The following is an 18,870-nucleotide window of genomic DNA, read 5'->3' on the forward strand; positions in this document are numbered from 1 at the left end:
CCGATTTTTCAGACCTCTGGCATATCCTGTAATGATGTCCCATGGAAAGAAGTGAAAGCTTTCCTGTCCCTAGATGGGGAGGGGGGGGGGGGGGGCATCACTGCTAAAATTCTCTAAGCAGTGTGGGCAAGCTGACAAAAAAGAAGTTTGTGTAACAGTTCTGCTATCCCCTAATTGCCCATGAGGTCTTCTGTAGCCTTGTCTCACACCTTTTGGTGCTGCAGCTGAGATAGGGGTTCACTGCTGCATGAGGGTGCTTTTTGGCACGCTTTGCCCAAAAACTAATTACTACTTGGCAAAAACATGCGCATTTTATTGACTTACTGTAGTCTTGGGCCTTAAACGGGTTTTCTAGCCAATAGAAATTGATCGCCTATCCTCAGGATAGCCTATTATATCCTCAATAGCTGATGGGTTGGGGGTCACTCGCAGGGCCCCCACCGATCAGCTGTTTGTACGAGCGCTGCGGCCCCTTCAAAACGCTGCTTCCCCTTAATTTTTTTTCTTGCTCACAATCTTCGACGCGCGTTTAGCGTCGCTTCACCGGTATTGCAGCCTTTTCTCACATTGAAATGAATGGGAGAATAGGCAGTAATACCTGTGAATCGCTGGTAAGTGAGTGTCAACGATTCAGTGAGCAAAAAGAAGAAAAAATGCTTGTACAAGCACTGCAGCCCCTACAAAACCGCTCATTGGCAGGGGTTCTGGGAGTTGGACCCCAACCCATCTATTGAAGGCCTAACCTGAGCATAGGCAATCGCTTTTTACTGGCTGAAAATCGTTATTTTTTTTTTTTGTGTGGGCTGCACGATTTCTACAGAAGTAATAAGTTCCCAAGCTGTAATTCCCTGGGCAGAAGAGACTGCCGTTCATGATCAGGGGACTGTAGAGTGCGTACACTCCTACCGGGGGGGAAGTGGCTTCACCTACTCACCTTCCCCATTAATGGCCATACCTTTTCCCAAACCCCCTGTCCCTCTAATAAGACTCAGACACTTGGTTTGGATAAATTTGGCCACAGCAGCCATTTTATTTACAAACAAACATCAAGAACAACAATTTAGAACTAATAATAACAATGGAAGGGGAGTCCTTGGAGCTACAAAAGTCTGTCACGAAACAGCCCACCTGCATAGTATTTTACTCCCAGCCGTCACCCTACTGGCTCAGGGGCACCGTTATACCTGCAGTTGGCTGACCTCAACCGCAACCACTCCCCGGGACACCACCCAGCGGGAGCCCAAAATTGACCACTCCTCGGACACCACCCAGCAGGAGCCCAAATTGACCAGACTACCAACCATAATAAATTGGGGAGGGACCATACCCCCTATGAATCCCCCCCCCCCCCCCCCCACAGTAATTTACCACCAACTCCAAGGACCCCCAATCCGCCATACAACTGCTGCGACATTGCAAAACTGTTCCACAGCATCCTCTGGTACCTGCGGAAAAACAAAAACAACGAGCAACAAAGCGAAATACCAAAATAACCAACACAGACGAACACAACATTTTGGGAGGGAGGGTGGGACAAGCTTCCCTGTGCTGTTAACTAAAGATGGCGACGCCTTCCTCTCTCCTACCCTTAAGTAACCTGACCTCGCCCCACTCACATACGCCCCCTCCTAACCACACCCCTAACTCCTTACCTCCTTCCCTTCCTAACATCCCTGATCATGGTGGCCTCCCCCTATGGCATTCTGCCGGGTCCAGCCTGTACTATACATGCAAAAGCACCTCGACTGTTGCTGCAGCCAGATGGACAGGGTGACTGCTGTCCAAACTGGTCGGCATGTTATGCTTATATCCCAAGCTGGATGCACGTTTGCTTTGAGGGAGCCAGAGAAAGATAAGGTTTACATGGCAAGAAGTAGTTGAGAGCCAAAAATCACTCGTGGACTGATCAGTGGTAAATCTCACTTCTGTACTGAGGGCTGACTGTACATCAAAGGAAGGGGAGGGGGGTGGGGTTCAGTAGGCTGCAAACATGAACCAAATTCGAGGGCCTGCAGAATTTTGCAGTGGAAGGCCATAATACAAAATACTATTAACCCCTTCAAGACCACCCCACGTAGATTAACGGGTTGCAAAGCTGGTCGTTGTGCCTGCAGCCCGTTAATCCACGTGTGCTCCTAAGGGTATGTGCACACACACTAATTACGTCCGTAATTGACGGACGTATTTCGGCCGCAAGTCCCGGACCGAACACAGTGCAGGGAGCCGGGCTCCTAGCATCATACTTATGTACGATGCTAGGAGTCCCTGCCTCGCTGCAGGACAACTGTCCCGTACTGTAATCATGTTTTCAGTACGGGACAGTTGTCCTGCAGCGAGGCAGGGACTCCTAGCATCGTACATAAGTATGATGCTAGGAGCCCGGCTCCCTGCACTGTGTTCGGTCCGGGACTTGCGGCCGAAATATGTCCGTCAATTACGGACGTAATTAGTGTGTGCGCACATACCCTAAGGGTATGTTCACACGGCCTATTTACGGACGTAAATCGGGCGTTTTTGCCCCGAATTACGCCCGAAAATAGCGCCTCAATAGCGCTGACAAACATCTGCCCATTGAAAGCAATGGGCAGACGTTTGTCTGTTCACACGAGGCGTATATTTACGCGCCGCTGTCAAATGACGGCGCGTAATTAGACGCCCGCGTCAAAGAAGTGACCTGTCACTTCTTTGGCCGTAATTGGAGCCGTTATTCATTGACTCCAGTGAATAGCAGCGCCAATTACGCCCGTAATTGACGCGGCGTTCAAGCGCCTGCACATGCCGTTACGGCTGATATTACGGGGATGTTTTCAGGCTGAAACATCCCTGTAATTTCAGCCGTTACGGACGCCCTCGTGTGAACATACCCTAACAGAGCACACAGACGCTCCCCGCAGCCCGGCATCTCCCAGTACAGGCTGCTACTAGCAGCCTTAGTACTGGGGGAAAACATCGGGTCGGCTCACAGCGGTGATCCGAACCGATTAACCCCTTAATTGCGGCAGTCAATAGTGACCGCCGCATTTAAGTTGTTATAGCAACATCGGCACCCCGCTACGCGATTGCGGGGGGCGATTGCTATGGCAACCGGAAGCCTAACAAAGGCTTCCTATCTGCCATTACGTTAGCCGATTGGGCCCCGCCCGGAGGCGGAGCCTGATCGGCTTGCTGTCAGTGAACAACTGACTGTTCTAATACATTGCACTACATGGGTAGTGCAATGTATTAGAACATCAAACAAACAGTTGGACCTTCAAGTCCCCTAGTGGGACTAAAGAAAAGTGTAAAAATACAATAAAAGTTTCAAATAATAACACAACACAATCGCCCTTTTTCCTTTATCAAGTCATTTATTATTGAGAAAAATAATAAAGCCATACATATTTGGTATCGCTGCGACCATAACGACCTTAACTATAAAAATATGATGTTAGTTATTCCGCACAGTGAACGCCGTAAAAAAATAAAAAATAAAAATACTGACAGAATTGCTATTTTGTGGTCACTTTGTCTTCCAAAAATTGAAATAAAGTGATCAAAAAGTCGCATGTACCCAAAAATGTTACCTATAAAAACTATAACTCGTCTCGCTAAAAATAAGCCCTCATACAGCTCCGTCAACGAAAAAATTAAAACCGTTATGGCTCTCACAACATGGCGACAGAAAAAATCCATTCTCTTTACAAAGGTTATTTTATTGTGCAAAAAGTTGTAAAACATAGTTCTATAAATTAGGTATCACCGGAATCGGACTGACCCGCAGAATAAAGGTAACGTGTAATTTATAACGCGTGGTGAACGCTGTATAAAAAGAATTAAAAAAATGTCAGAATTACTGTTTTTTGGTCCCTTGCCTCCCAAAAAAAAAAAAAAAGGATAACTTGATCAAAAAGTTGCATGTACCCCAAAATGGTACCAATAATAACTACAGCTCGTCCCGCAAAAAAACAGCACTAATGCCACTACGTCTATGAAAAAATAAAATTAGTTAAGGCTCCAATAAGTCAGGAAATAAAAATATGCAGTTGTGCCGGCCCGAGGGAAACATTTCTTCTGTTTCAAGTGGCGAATTATCAAGGCCCCTAAAATTAGGGAACCAGGAAGGGGAGGGCCCAAACATATCTGCTGAAAGCGAGGGTGCCCGTATTATACCAGGACAACACTTCGCACCTTTGCAGTTTGAGGAATTTTGCTGAGGAGTGTGGACCAAAAGGGGGATAAGAAAGGACACCGTTTATCAGTGCGACACCGGCCTGTGCAGAAAGGATTGCTTCACAGTGTAACACACATCTATGGATTATTTTATTGTTTTTGTTTACCCAATTATTATACCACCTGACTATGCCCCTTATATACTCCGCCCGGCTTACATGTACCCCACATTATAAACGGAAACACCAGTAAGACTCAATACAAGACTACTACAAGCAAAATCCATACTCCAAAAGCCAAATGGCGCTACCTCCCTTCTGAACCCTACACTGTGCCCAAACAGCAGTTTACTTCCACATATATGGCATCGCCATACCCGGGAGAACCCTTTTAACAATTTTTGGGGTGTGTCTCCAGTGGCACAAGCTGGGCGCCACATATTGGCATATCTATAGAAAAAAATCCCATTTTCACTCTGCAACATCGAGTGCACACCAATTTCTGCCAATCACCTGTGGTGTTAATATGCTCACTACACCCTAAGTGAATACCTTGAGGGGTGTAGTTTCCAAAATGGGGTCACTTCTGGGGGGGATCCACTGTTTTGGTCCCACAGGGACTTTGCAAATGCGACATAGCGCCCAGAAACCAATCCAGCAAAATCTGTACTCCAAAAGCCAAATGGCGCTCCTTCCCTTCTGAGCCCTACTCTGTGCCCAAACAACCGTTTATTACCACATATGTGATTTTGCCGTACACAGGAGAAGTTGCTTTACAAGTGTTGTGGTGCTTTTTTTCATTTATTTGTTGAGAAAATGAAACATTTTCAGCTAAAACTACGTCTTATTGAAGAAAAAGGATTTTTTTTTAATTTTCACTGCCTTATTCTAATAAAAATCTATGAAACACCTGTGGGGTCAAAATGCTCACTACACCCCTAGATAAATTCCTCAAGGGGTGTAGTTTTGTGAATGGAATCACTTTTGGGGAGTTTCCACTGTACTGACACCTTAGGAGCTTTGCAATAGTGACATGGTGTCAAGAAACCAATCCAGCAAAATCTGTGCTACAAAAGCCAAATGGCGCTCCTTCTCTTCAGATCCTTGCCGTGTGCCCAAACAGCAGTTTATGACCACAAATGGGGTATTGCTGTACTCCAGAGAAGTTGCTTTACAAATGTTAGTTTTTTTTAAATTCCTTTATTTGTTGAGAAAATGAAAAATTTTGAGCTAAAGCTACGTCTTATTGGAAAAAATATTTTATTTTTTTTTATCTTCACTGCCCAATTCTAATAAAATCTATGAAACCCCTGTGGGTTCAAAATGCTCGCTACACCCCTAGATGGATTCTTCAAGGGGTGTAGTTTCCTAAATGGAGTCACTTTTTTGGTGTTTTCACTGTTTTGGTCCCTTAGGGGCTTTGCAAATGCGACGTGGTCTCCGCAAACCATTCCTGCTAAATTTGAGCTGCAAAAACCAAATGGCGCTCTTTCCCTTTTAAGCCCTGCCGTGTGTCCAAACAACCGTTTATTACCACATGTGGGGTATTGTTTTACTCGGGAGAAATTGCTTTACAAATGTAGTGGTGCATTTTCTCCTTTTAGCCCTTGTGGAAATGAGAAAAAATTAGCTAAACCTACATTTTCTTTGAAAGAATGTCGATTTTGATTTTCACGGCCTACTTCCAATAATTTCTCCAAAATAACCTGCGGCGTCAAAATGCTCACTATACCCCTAGATAATTTCCTCAAGGGGTATAGTTTCCGAAATGGGGTCACTTTTGGGGGATTTCCACTGTTCTGGCGCCGCAAGAGCCTTTCAGACCCGACATGGTGCCTAAAATATTTTCTAATAAAAAAGGAGGCCCCAAAATCCTCTAGGTGTTCCTTTGTTTCTGAGGCCTGTGCTTCAGTCAATAAGTGCACTAGGGCCACATGTGGGGTATTTCTAAAAACTGCAGAATCTGGGCAATAGCTATTGAGTTGCGTTTCTCTGGTAAAACTTTCTGTGTTACAAAAAAAATTGATGAAATTAATTTCTGCAAAAAAAAAAAGAAATTTGAAAATGTCACATCTACTTTGCCTTAACCCTTTAGATGTTTCACAGGAATTAAGAAACTTTCTAAATGCTGTTTTGAATACTTTGAGGGGTGAAGTTTTTAAAATGGGGTGACTTATCGAGGGTTTCTAATATATAAGGCCCTAAAATCCACTTCACAACTGAACTGGTCCCTGTAAAAATAGCCTTTTGAAATTTTCTTGAAAATGTGAGAAATTGCTGCTAAAGTTCTATGCCTTGTGATGTCATAGAAAAATAAAAGGATGTTCAAAAAATAATTGCAATCTAAAGTAGACATGTGGGGGATGTTAATTAGAAACAATTTTGTGTGGTATTACCATCTGTCTTACAAGCAGATACATATAAATTTTGAAAAATGCTAATTTTTGCAATTTTTCGCTTCATTTTGGTGTTTTTCACAATTAAATACTTAATGTATCGAGCAAATTTTGCCAGTAACAAAGTCCAATGTGTCACGAGAAAACAATCTCAGAATCGCTTGGATAGGTAAAAGCATTACGAAGTTATTACCACATAAAGTGAAACATGTCAGATTTGAAAAAATTGGCTGCGTCCTGAAGGCCAAAACAGGCTGTGTCCTGAAGGGGTTAACCCAGTTTGGGATAATTTTTGGGCAATGCTTCATGAATTTTGAAAGTTTTCCTGAACTTATCTTTGCATAAAATTTGTATTTTTACTTACCTGGTTAAGTAGTGAATTATTGAAACCATTTTATACACAAATGAAGCCAGCGTTAGTAACATAAGGCTGGGTTGCCACAGGTTGCATATGCTGGGAGGAGGGGCCTAACTGGGAGGAGGGGCTTAATACATCCGAAGCCGACTGCCTCCCCAGCCGATCCAAGGCCTGTTTAGGCCTGAAAAACATGGAGCCACAGTCTCCAGCATCGCCTTCAACAATGGAAGCGCCAGGAGAAGCAAGCTGACTGCTTGGATGCCACAAGATTCTCCAGTCCGGTACGTAGAGGTGGCAGTACTTGGTGTTAGAAGAAAAAAAAGTGGAGTTTCTTTCTTTCTTTCCTGCTAATACAGTTCCCTTCTCTTGTTCATATGTTTTAGAACCGGGAAGGTATTAGAAAGAAATTGGATAAAACCTGTAACAGACTAGCACCTACCTATAATAAAAGACTTCCAGATTTGCCTAGACAAGATAATCACTAAGGGATCTAAAAATCTGGCAAAGTATTAACCCCTAAGAGACGCAGCCTAGTTTGGGCCTTAAGGCTCAGAGCCGGTTTTTCAAATCGGACATCTTTCACTTTATGTGGTAATAACGTCGGAATGCTTAAAGAGGCTCTGTCACCACATAAGTGGCCTATCTCCTACATAAGGAGATTGGCGCTATCCTTTTTATTTAAAAAAAAAGATCTGTTTTTACCACTTTATTAGCGATTTTAGATTTATGTTAATTAGTTGCTTAATGCCTAAGTGGGCGTATTTTTACTTTGGTCAGCGTCCTACACTCCCCTGTACAACGCCCACTTGGTCTAATCAGTCATGCACTCCTCTCCATTCATTTACTCAGCGCATAGGGATCCTTTTAGATCGCTATGTGCTGTCTTATACTAACACATTAACGATACTGAAGTGTTTAGACAGTGAATAGACATTCCACGGGATGTCTATTCACAATCTCTGCACTTCGTTACTGTTTCTATGGTAGTTACAGCAGAGGAATCGTGATCTCATTGTAACCTGTAATCTCACGAGACTACGCGTCCTCTTCTGTAACTACCACAGACAGAGTAACGAAGTTCAGGGATATGTGAATAGACATCCCGTGGGATGTCTATTCACTGTCTAAACACTTCAGTATTGTTAATGTGTTAGTATAAGGGCGGATTTACACGAACGTGATATACGTCCGTGCAACCCGCGTGATTTTCATGCGTGTCGTATGGACCTATGTTAGTCTATGGGGCCGTGCAGACAGTCCGTGTTTTTTGCGCAGCGTGAGTCCGTTGCGTAAAACTCACGACATGTCCTATATTTCTGCGTTCGCGCATCACAAACCCATTGAAGTCAATGGGTGCGTGAAAATCACGCGCACCTCACGGAAGCACTTCCGTGGGATGCGTGTAATTCGCGCAACAGCAGTCAAAAGTATGTTTGCAAACAAAACCACCACGTGCTTTTCTGTTTACAAACATCCAAACGGAGTGTCATCATGATGGCGGCTGCGTGAAAATCACGCAGCCGCACATCCTATGTGATACACGGAGCTGTTAAGTGCCTTTTGCGCACGCAAAATGCGGCATTTTTTTTGCGTGCGTAAAACGCACACGCTCGTGTAAATCCGCCCTAAGACAGCGCATAAGGATCTAGCAGGATCCCTATGCGCTGAGTAAATGGAGAGGAGTGCATGATGCTGATTCGTCAGCATCATACACTCCTCTGTACAACGCCCACTTGGTCTAAAGTAAAAATACGCCCACTTGGGCATTAAGCAACTCATTAGCATAAATCTAAAATCACTAATAAAGTGGTAAAAATAGATCATTTTTTTAAAATGAAAAGCATTACGGTCACCTACATTATAGCGCCGATCTCCTTATATAGGAGATTGGGCCTTTTTAAACCTATCCGAGCGATTGAGATTGTTTTCTCGTGACACATTGGGCTTTATGTTAGTGGTAAAATTTGGACTATATATTCGGTGTTTATTGGTGAAAAATTGCACAAATTTAGAATTTATAAAAAAATAGCATTTTTTTCAGAATTTTTAAATGCATCTGCATGTAAAACAGATGGTTAGACCACCCAAAATAGTTACTAGTTCACATTTCCCATATGTCTACTTTAGATTGGCGTCGTTTTTTTGAACATTCTTTTCTTTTTCTTGGACGTTACAAGGCTTAGAACATAAACCGCAATTTCTCATATTTTTTTTTTTTTTTTTAGGTAACTGTTCGGTTCCGAAGTGGCTTTGAGGGGCCTATGTATTATAAAGCCCCATAAACCACCCCATTTTGAAAACTAGACCCCCTCAAAGTATTCAAAACAGCATTTAGAAAGTTTATTTAAGCATTTCACAGGAATTAAAGCAAAGTAGAGGTGAAATGTGCAAATTTTTATTTGCTGAATTTCAATAGTATTACATTTTTTTTCTGGAACACAGAAGGTTTTACCAGAGAAACACTACTAAATATGTATTGTCCAGATTGTGCAGTTTTTAGAAATGTCCAACATGTGTTTCTAGTGCGCTCATGGACTAAAACACAAGCCCCAGAAGCAAAGAAGCACCTAGTGCATTTTGAGGCCGTTTTTTTTTTTGTTTTTTTTTAAATATATTTTAGGCAGCATGCCAGGTTTGAAGAGGTGTTGAGGTGCCAAAACAGTAGGAATCCCCCAAAAGTGACCCCTTTTTGGAAACTACACCCCTCAAGGAATTCCTTTATGGTTGTTGTTACCATTTTGACCCCACAGATTTTACACGACATGTATTTGAATTGGGCTGTGAAATGAAAAAACAAAAACTTTTTTCCCAATAAGATGTCCGTTTTCATCAAAATTTCTTATTTTCACAGGGAATAAAATACCCCATTTTGTTGCCCAATTTGTCCTGAGTTCGGCAATACCCCATTTGTGGCGATAAGCTGCCATTTGGGCCCATGGAAGGCCTCAGAAGGGAAGGAGCGCTGTGTGTTCTTTGGAGTGCAGATTTTGCTGGATTGGTTTTCGGGTGCCATGTCGCATTTGCAGAGCCCCAGAGGTATCAAAGCAATGGAAACCCACCAGAAGTGACCCCATTTTGGAAACTACACCCCTCAAGGAATTCATTTTTGGGTGTTGTGACCGTTTTGACCATCGTTTTTTCACAGAACTTATTTGAATTGGGCTGGGAATTGAAACAAAATTAATTTTTTCCAATAATATGTAGTTTTGGCTGAATGTCTTATTTTCACAAATTAAAATTCCCCATTTTGTTGCCCAATTTGTCCTGAGTGTAGCAATACCCCATTTGTGGTGATAAACTGCGGTTTGGGCCCATGGGAGAGCTCAGAAGGAAAGAACCAACATTTGGCCTACTGGGGATTTTCTGGTGCTAAGTCATGTATGCAGAAGCCCCTGAGGTACCAGTACAGTTGAAACCCCCAAGCAGTGACCCCGTTTTAAAAACTACACCCTTAAGGCATTCATCTGGAGGTGTAGTGAGCATTTTGACCGGAGACCTACACCCCATAAACTGTAATGTGGGGTCTCCTGGGTATGGCAATACCCTCAATGTTGCTATTATCAGCTGCCTGGGCACACCGCAGGGCTCAGAAGGGAAAGACTAGGGGGGGGGGGAATAAGCTGTGCGGCGTGCATCCGGGTAAGTAAAACTGGGGTAGATTAAAAACCAAGGGATGTATGATACACTTTCATACAGAGCCTTAGTTTTTCAGGACACGTGTCACATTGATATATTGTGTCCTCCCTTATCCCCCTCTTATAGCAGACTTTGCACCTCTTTTGACTTTTTCCCTTCTTGCCATTTTGGGGAACTTCTCCTGGAATGTGTTGCCCTGGTACGATGCGTGTGGCTTTCTTGGTCCCCGCCCTTTCTTGGTCCCTAAAAATTTGTTTCTTGATAACCACCGCTTGAAATTCCAGGAAAGTTCCCGTCTGACCTGTACATCGACGTAACACGTACGCATTGTACAATGTCATCTGTATGATGTGCATGGCTAGCTTCTTATACCACACCGCATGGTGCTGTAGGGCTTCAGGGCTTGAGCTGACAAGTCCACCCTTCCCATGTACTTATTGTAGTCCAGTATGCAGTCTGGTTTGGGGTTCTCTGCACTGGTACCTCTTACTGGTACATGGGTACTGGTGTGACATCTCTCTTGTCTTGTACTTGACACACAATATGTTGCTGCTAGAATGTGCCCTGCTCTCACCCCTTCTTGTTTGCCCAAGCAGTGTCTTAGGGAGGCCTCTCAGATTTCTTCTAGCAGTGCCACATGCCGCAGTACTTCTGGAAGCGAGGCAGTTGAAGAGTGGGACGCTGGTATAAAAATTATCCAAGTAGAGTTGGTAACCCTGGTCCAGCAGTGGGTGCACCAAATCCCACACAATTTTTGTATGAACTCCCAGTAAGGGGGGGCATTTTGGGGGCTGAATACTGGTGTCCTTTCCTTCATATATCCTAAATTTGTAGGTATACCCTGATGCACTCTCGCACAGCTTATACATCTTCACGCCATACCTTGCCCTCTTACTCGGCAGGTACTGGCGGAATTGAAGCCTCCCTTTAAAATGTACCAAGGACTCATCAATAGAAATACAATTCTCTGGGGTGTATGCTTGCGAAAACCGGGCACTGAAATGGTCTAATAGTCTCCATTTATAAAAACGGTCAAAACTGGGGTCATCTCGGGGTGGGCACGGCTCATTATCCGTATAATGTAAGAAGCGAAGTATTGCCTTTATTGATTTCTTTTTTTTTTTTAGGTTCCAGTTCAGTTCTGAAGTTGCTTTGCGTGGCCTATATATTAGAAACGCCTATGAAGCACCCCATTTTAGAAACTAGACCCCTCAAAGTATTCACAACAGCATTTTGGAAACTAGACACCTTGAGGAATTCCTTGCAGTTTTCATGGGGTGCATGTGGCTTTTTGATCAGTTTTTATTCTATTTTTGAGTTGTGTTTTTTACAAAAATTTTGAGAAAGTCTGCAAATCAGTGGATCCTATAAGGTCGGGGTACGTTCTGGAGTTCAGGTCCCCTCCCCCAGACAGATTCTTTCCTAGAAAGACCCAAAGCTATCCAGAAAAAACAAGAAGCCTTAGAATCAGAAATACTGTCACTTCTAGTCCTCACCAGAAATTTCCAAGGGTAGCAGTGACCCTCAACTCCTTGTTTTACCTCCAGTACAGGGTCCTCCCCTTTGGCATTTCACAAGCGCCAAGGGATTTGACAACATTTATTGGCGGAAATGACATCCTATGAGGACGAGCGACATCCTCCTGATTCCCTACCTAGGTGATTTCCTAATAATGGCAGAATCCACTCCGACTGATACAACAGATAGAAATAATTTGTTCTATCCTGTTAAAATTGGGATGAAACATCAATCAAACTTGACCCCCCTCAAACAAATGTCTTTCTAGGGATTCTTCTAGACTCCTGCTCCAGGCATATGTCCTTTCTTCTGGAAGGAAAGATCAATCCCCTAATAGTCTCAGATCTATATTTAGACCATACAACCTCTTTCAGGAAAGCTGTCCGTTCTGGGCCTCTTGAGATCATGCATTCCACCAGTATTGTGGGCTCAGTTCAGGTCCAGGGCTCTACAATGGGACATTCCAGAACAGTGGGACGAGCAGTCTCTCCCTAGATCAATCCCTGCACACTTCATCCTCAGCCAGGCTGTCCCTCAGATGGCTGTTAAACAGAGAGAAACTCAGGAGGGGCATTCCATGGATAACAACTCAATATAACCGCGGATGCAAATCCTTGGGGTTGGGAAGCTCACTACGACTACACCCCTCTTTCTTTTTTTTTTTTCTTCATGGTCAGTGGGACCACCAGACTGCACAAAGGTCCTCCAACTTCAAAGAGTTGGCAGCAGTTTTATAGGCCATGAAAAAATCTATACAAGCAAATTGCCTGTCCGAATATAAAAATCTATTCAGACAACCCGACCGTGGCATATATAAATCATCAGGAGGGACGAGATTGTTTCCTCTGATGGATTTATCTTCTCAGATATTTTCTCTGGCAGAGCACCATCTGTTCACCCTCTCAGCTATCCACCTGAAGGGAAGGGGCACCCAGGTGGCAGACTTCCTAAGCAGTAAGATTACGGCAGTCGGAAGTTACGCCAGTCGGAATGGTCTCTGAATGCAGAAATATTTCAGAGAATTGTTTTACAATTGGGGTGTTCCCTCAATAGACCTGTTTGCATCCAGGGAAAACGGGAAGATCAAAAGATTCTTCTCCCTAGATCCCACAGACTTCCCAACAGCAATAGATGCATTTGCCCATTGTTCGTCAGGAAAGGAAAGACCCCCCCCCCAGGTCTTCTTCAAAGGGTGATAACAAAAATCAGGAAAGACAGGGTCTCTAATACTAATAGCCCCCTTCTGGCCGAAGAGACCATGGTTAACGAGAATGTCCTCGGATCAGCCTTAGATTCTCCAGACCATACCAGATCTCCTGTAGTAGGGCCCAATAATGCACCCAGAAATACAAAAACTTCATCTGACAGCCTGGAAACTGAAAGGGTAATCCTTAGACAGAGATGGTTCCGAGTCTGTCATTTCCACTCCGCTAGCATTCACAAAACCGGTTACTTCGGAGATCTATCTGCAAGCTTGGAAAGCATTTATAAACTTTGCGGGAATAAACCTAGATCCCCTAGCCAAACCAGATAACCCCTTGATATTAGATTTTCTCCAGGCAGGATAAATAAAAATATCAAGCCAAATACCTTTTTTTTTTTTGTAAAAGTTTAGATATCCGCATTAAGTCGTCCCGTCCCCCCCCCCCTTTTTTTTGTTTTTTTTTTTTACATTTTTTTATTTCAGATTGGCAGAACACCCCTGGGTCAGGAGATTCCGGGCAGCCTCCTCTAGGCTTAAACTCCAGGTTAGGTCCTCCGTTCCCCCATGGGACTTAAATACTTTTCTCCAGGCTTTGACAAATCTCACCATTCGAACCACTAGACTCTATAACCCTAAAAATTCTGGTGCTCAAGATGATTTTTTTATCCATTGCGTCAGCACGTAGGGTAAGTGAAATACAGGCCCTCTGCCTTTCCTCCATGTACCCTACTGTTCGATGAGTCATCTTGAAAACTTTACCAGGTTTCCTTGCCAAAGTAGTTTCTCCATTTCATCAAGACCAAGAGATTATACTCCCCTCCTTTTGGGATTCCCCTAAAAATCAGAGAGCAGCAGTTTAACTGCCTGGATGTAAGGAGATGCCTCGTCCAGTACCTAAATATCCCTAAGGATTTCAGAACCTTTGAAAAATTGTTTATTCAGTTCCAGTGTCCGAACAAGGGTTCGGCAGCCAGTAGATCAATAGCCAGATGGATTGAACAGGCCGTAAATTTAGCTTATGTTAATCAGAATCTCCAGCCTCCCAAGTTCTTCAGGGCTTACTCCACCAGGACTGTGTCCACTTCCTGGGCCGAGAGAGCAGCCATGCATATCTGATCTAGTGATGCTTCTGCTAAGTGGAGTTCTCCTCACCCCTTCCTTAAGCATTACCGATTACAGCTGCATACAGTCTCTGACTTAGCCTTTGGTAGAAAAGTACTTCAAGCTGTGGTCCCACCCTAAGATTTTGACTTATATTGTATGTCTCTAGGGGTGCTGTCATAGGTGAAAGGGTAAAAGATTGATTACTTACCGGTAATAGTTTTTTTTTCATGAACCTATAACAGCACCCCTCTGTTACCCTCCCTTTTCTTGTAGCGTATATAGTTCTAATGAGGGGATTCGTGAAACGTTGAAATCCAGGAAGATTCCTTTATAAATATTATGGAGGTGATTTCACTGAGGTGGCATAAAAAAAAAATATTTAAACTAATTTTCATCCAGAGTTCTTCCTAAAGACTGGGTGTGTGGAGAGGTGCCCTTTTTTTTTTATATCTGGCATCCCATTCGCTGTACAGGAAGTCTCTCGAGGGGTGCGGTCATAGGTTCATAGAAAACCGATTACCGGTAAGTAATCACTCTTCTGCACAGAATTATTTTGCGGAAGTTGTGGAAACCCAGCCTAAGGGTGCAGTCACATGCTGCAGTTCTTTTCACCTAAATTGGGTTGTTTCTGCAGCAGGTGTGTAGATTTCTGCAAGTTTCATTCCGATTTAATGAAATTTCTGCAGCTTGTCACTGCACCCTTAGGCCAGCTTCACATTTCACATGTAGCTTCAATACTGAGGTTTTTCCGCAACTTATTTAATTGCGGAATATCCGCAGTACATTACAGTAGCAGCAAAGTGGAAAACCTGCTGAAACACGGTTCATGAATTGATGTGTGTGTGTTTTGTTAATCCGCAGCATGTAAATGCATGCTGCAGAATTGATATTTTTTCTGTTGCGGGTTTTCCACTTTGGGGAGTTTAAAACTCGCAATAAAAGCAGATGTTGCGATTTTTGTGCCAGAAAAGCTGCGATTGCGCTGCAAAAAATTGCAACTCAAAAAAGTCTACTTACCCAGTTCTCTGCTCCTACTTCCAGCTCGGCCTCCAGGGTTGATGTTCCATTCCATGTGACTGCTGCAGCGGTCACATGGAATGAAATTACATCCCAGGAGGGCGGCCTGCAGGACGTCTGAGGGATGTGTTGCCATGTCTATGGGTAAGTATAAAATGTTTTTTTTTACACGGATACAGTATCTAGACCTCCCGCTGTTGACAAACGGTTTTCGATTAACTGCGGGAGGTCCATGTATTGCGTCTGTAATAAGGCCTCAAAAAAAAAATCACCTGTATTACGCTCATATGAAAGTGGCCTTTATTGGGTATCTTTCGTTCTTTTGAAACATTTCTTATTCTCCAGGCAAAGTGACTTATGTTGCTGGGCCATAGGTGGATATAAACTGCTGCAGTTGTTGTTGGTAATCTCTCAGGTGCTGATCTCTCTGCTGCAAACTATGCTCCTCTATGAGCTCAAGTGAGAAGAGAGGATTTTGAGACACGCCAAACACGGAGCTGCCTGCAAAAATAAAAAATACAATTTCCTCAATTCATTTTTGAAAAGCAATCTATTTTTAGTTTTTATGTTGACCTATCTGTATCCAGGCTTATTTTTGCAGGACAAGTTGTATTTTTTTCAGTGGTACCGTTTTAAAAAGGTACTTTTTTAATAACGTACTGGAATACCTCAGTCGTGGCCTAATATTCTTGAGTATTTTAGCCCTGGTCACCATAGCAAGCTAATAGGCCCTACAATGGCAAAGCAAGGTGTACCTGATGGGGTAATGAAGAGAGCTACTGCCCTTTTACATTTTTAGGCAACTTGGTTGCTATTGAGTGTGGCACCAAAGAGGTAAAGTGAAAGTTACCACAGGATATCAGGTGTTATAGGCGGGTGATGGCTTAAACACCTCAAGATGGGGCATGTAGCTTATTTTTCCCGCGAGACTGTTTTTCTGCTTGAAATCAATGGGAGGCATTTTGAGATTTTTTTTTTTGGCGCGTTTTCCAAAAAACATGTGAAAGAACTGTGTGAACAGGGCCCTTTTTTTTTTTCCCCCCGAGAAGCATTACATTTTATGTATGAACGGCTCATGCCCAAGACCAAGTTTTATATGGAGACATGCATTCTATATGTACAAACATGCAAGATATAGTCTACAAATAAGGTCAATTAACACAAGATTATTTGAAAAATACAAAATATCCTTTATTAATGACATATATTAGACAAAACAGATTAAAAATGAAACATGCAGTGTAACATCAAGGTGTCCTACAAGGCAGGAAGCATATGGATATAGAGAGATATATAGATATAGACCACAGGGGAATGTCACAAAACATGCAGCTATATAGTGGGCATGTAGGTGAAACTTGCTCAAGATAATTATGAGGTGATCATTAAGAATGGCAAAACAAGTTCATATGATTTAAGAAAACTCTGATGGAGATGTATACTTGAAAATGACCAGACCTATATAAATGTTGACGTAAACAAGATTACTTACCCATATTTTTGCTCCTGCACTGTAGAGACACCAGCCCGACGTGCGTTTCGGCGAAATGCCATCGTCCAGAGAGACACTGTAGAGACACCAGCCCCTGGACGAAGGCATTTAGCCGAAACGGGAAATATTTACATCTCTCTCTATATCCATATGCTTGCTGAACACCTTGATGTTGCACTGCATGTTTCATTTTTTTTTTTAAATCAAACCAATTTTTATTGATAATACAACATACATTATACATCTCATGTACATTAACTTGGGTCCAACAGTCAATACATTTTCAGTTTTGTACATCATATACATTTATATGTAACATAACTCCCCCTTCCCTCCATCCCAACTCCCCCCCCCCCCCGCAGTACCTCCTCCTTTCCCTGACTCGTATAACCATTCTCTCTCCTGCCTCCTACTGATATATCCATACTTGCCTCCTGATCATTCCACCTTAAGGTGTATCCTACCTCCCTGCAGTGCCATAATTGTGTACCCATTTTCCCCATTGCTTATCGTATTTGTGTATTGCCCCACGTTTTAGATATATCCGATGTTCCAATGCCACCGTGTGGTTAACGTATCCCACTAGCTCAGACACCTCCGGGGGATCCGTATTCAGCCAATATTTTGCTATTAGTTTCCTAGCATGATACAAAACCTTTTTTATGGCCAGTAATTCAGCTCCATCTCCTCCCTCCTCCCCCATGCAGCCCAACACATAGATCTTAGGTTCTAACGGAAAAACTCTCCCAAATACCCTCGCTACCATGCCTCCAACCTCCTTCCAGTAATCATTCAGCTTCGGACAACTCCAGAACATATGCTTTATGTCTGCCCCCTCAAACGAACACCTGGGACACTCCTGCGTTGGTCTGAGTCTCATTTGCATTAACACCTTAGGCGTCCTATACACTCTATGTAGAAGAAAAAGTTGTGACCTCCTGTGTGCTACATTAATGGAGAGCATTTTGGGCGATTCCAATATCTCCTCCCACTCATCATCAGTTATATTCCCCACATCCTCTTCCCATTTGCATCTGATCTCCCCCATCGGATCTCCAAGGAATTTGGAAAGTAATGTACCATAGATCACAGAAATAATCCCTTTAGTGTCTTTTGCTCCCAATACCTGTTCCATCACTCCCATAGTAGAGCAGCTCAAGTCCACCAATCTACCCTGGGCCTGCGCCGCGTGCCGCAACTGGAGGTATTGATAAAACATCCGATGTGGGAGTCCAAACTCCTCCTGTAGCTGTGAGAACAATTTGAGACTTTCCCCCTCATATACCTGGTATACATATCTGACCCCAGCTTGTTCCCACTCCTGAAAGCCGTCCAAGATATGGAATTCCCATAAGTATGGATTATCCCATAGAGGCATATAATTGGAGCACCCAGTAACGCCCAGTATTTTTTTGCATTCCCACCAGACCCTATGTATCAATAGCAAAGTCGGTTTCCCTTTCGCCTCCCTCCTCAGTTTATGAGACTCCATTGCCTCTAGTATATCCTCGCCCCGACTCAAATGATGCACCAGTTTCCCACTAGAACCCCACTCTTCCCTATTCTTCCAACCTTTAAAATGTTGTGCTTGGGCTGCTAAGTAATATATCCACGCATTTGGAATAGCTAATCCTCCCTTTTCCGTTGGTAATTGTAATTTTTCCAATTTAATCCTGGGGATCCCCCTTTTCCACACTAAGTCCCTAAACAGATTATGTATTCTCCTGAACCAGTATTTAGGCAACCACACTGGGGCATTATGCACCACATAAAAAACCTGAGGCATCAGAATCATTTTAATCAGGTTTGCTCTTCCTAGCGCTGAAAGTGGCAGTCCAAGCCATATTCTAGTCTTATCTTTTAGTTTGTCCAATAATGGTTTCACATTCAGCGCAACAAAATCCTGCACCCTCCCCGAGACCTTAATCCCCAGATATTTAAATTCCTTAACACAAGGTACAGCAATTCCCCCCACCACCAGTGGCACCTCCAATGGT

At 43.2% G+C, this 18,870-nt stretch overlaps 1 protein-coding gene across 6 annotated transcripts in view; it reads right to left on the reverse strand.

Annotated features, from left to right (window-relative positions):
- Window positions 1-15,667: 15,667 nt before the first annotated feature.
- The window catches only part of MCMDC2 (minichromosome maintenance domain containing 2), a 73,171-nt gene continuing 69,968 nt past the window's right edge, over window positions 15,668-18,870 (reverse strand). For 4 of the 6 annotated variants that reach the window (XM_075826164.1, XM_075826162.1, XM_075826163.1 and 1 more), the window contains one exon: window positions 15,668-15,882. In XM_075826164.1, coding sequence (XP_075682279.1) covers window positions 15,737-15,882 — 146 coding nt within the window. In that variant the 3' untranslated portion in view covers window positions 15,668-15,736. The remainder of the gene's footprint in view (window positions 15,883-18,870) is intronic. The other 2 variants (XM_075826167.1, XM_075826166.1) reach the window with 2 other exon arrangements.

This window comes from Rhinoderma darwinii, chromosome 5 (assembly GCF_050947455.1).
Source record: "Rhinoderma darwinii isolate aRhiDar2 chromosome 5, aRhiDar2.hap1, whole genome shotgun sequence".
Lineage (NCBI taxonomy): Eukaryota > Metazoa > Chordata > Amphibia > Anura > Rhinodermatidae > Rhinoderma > Rhinoderma darwinii.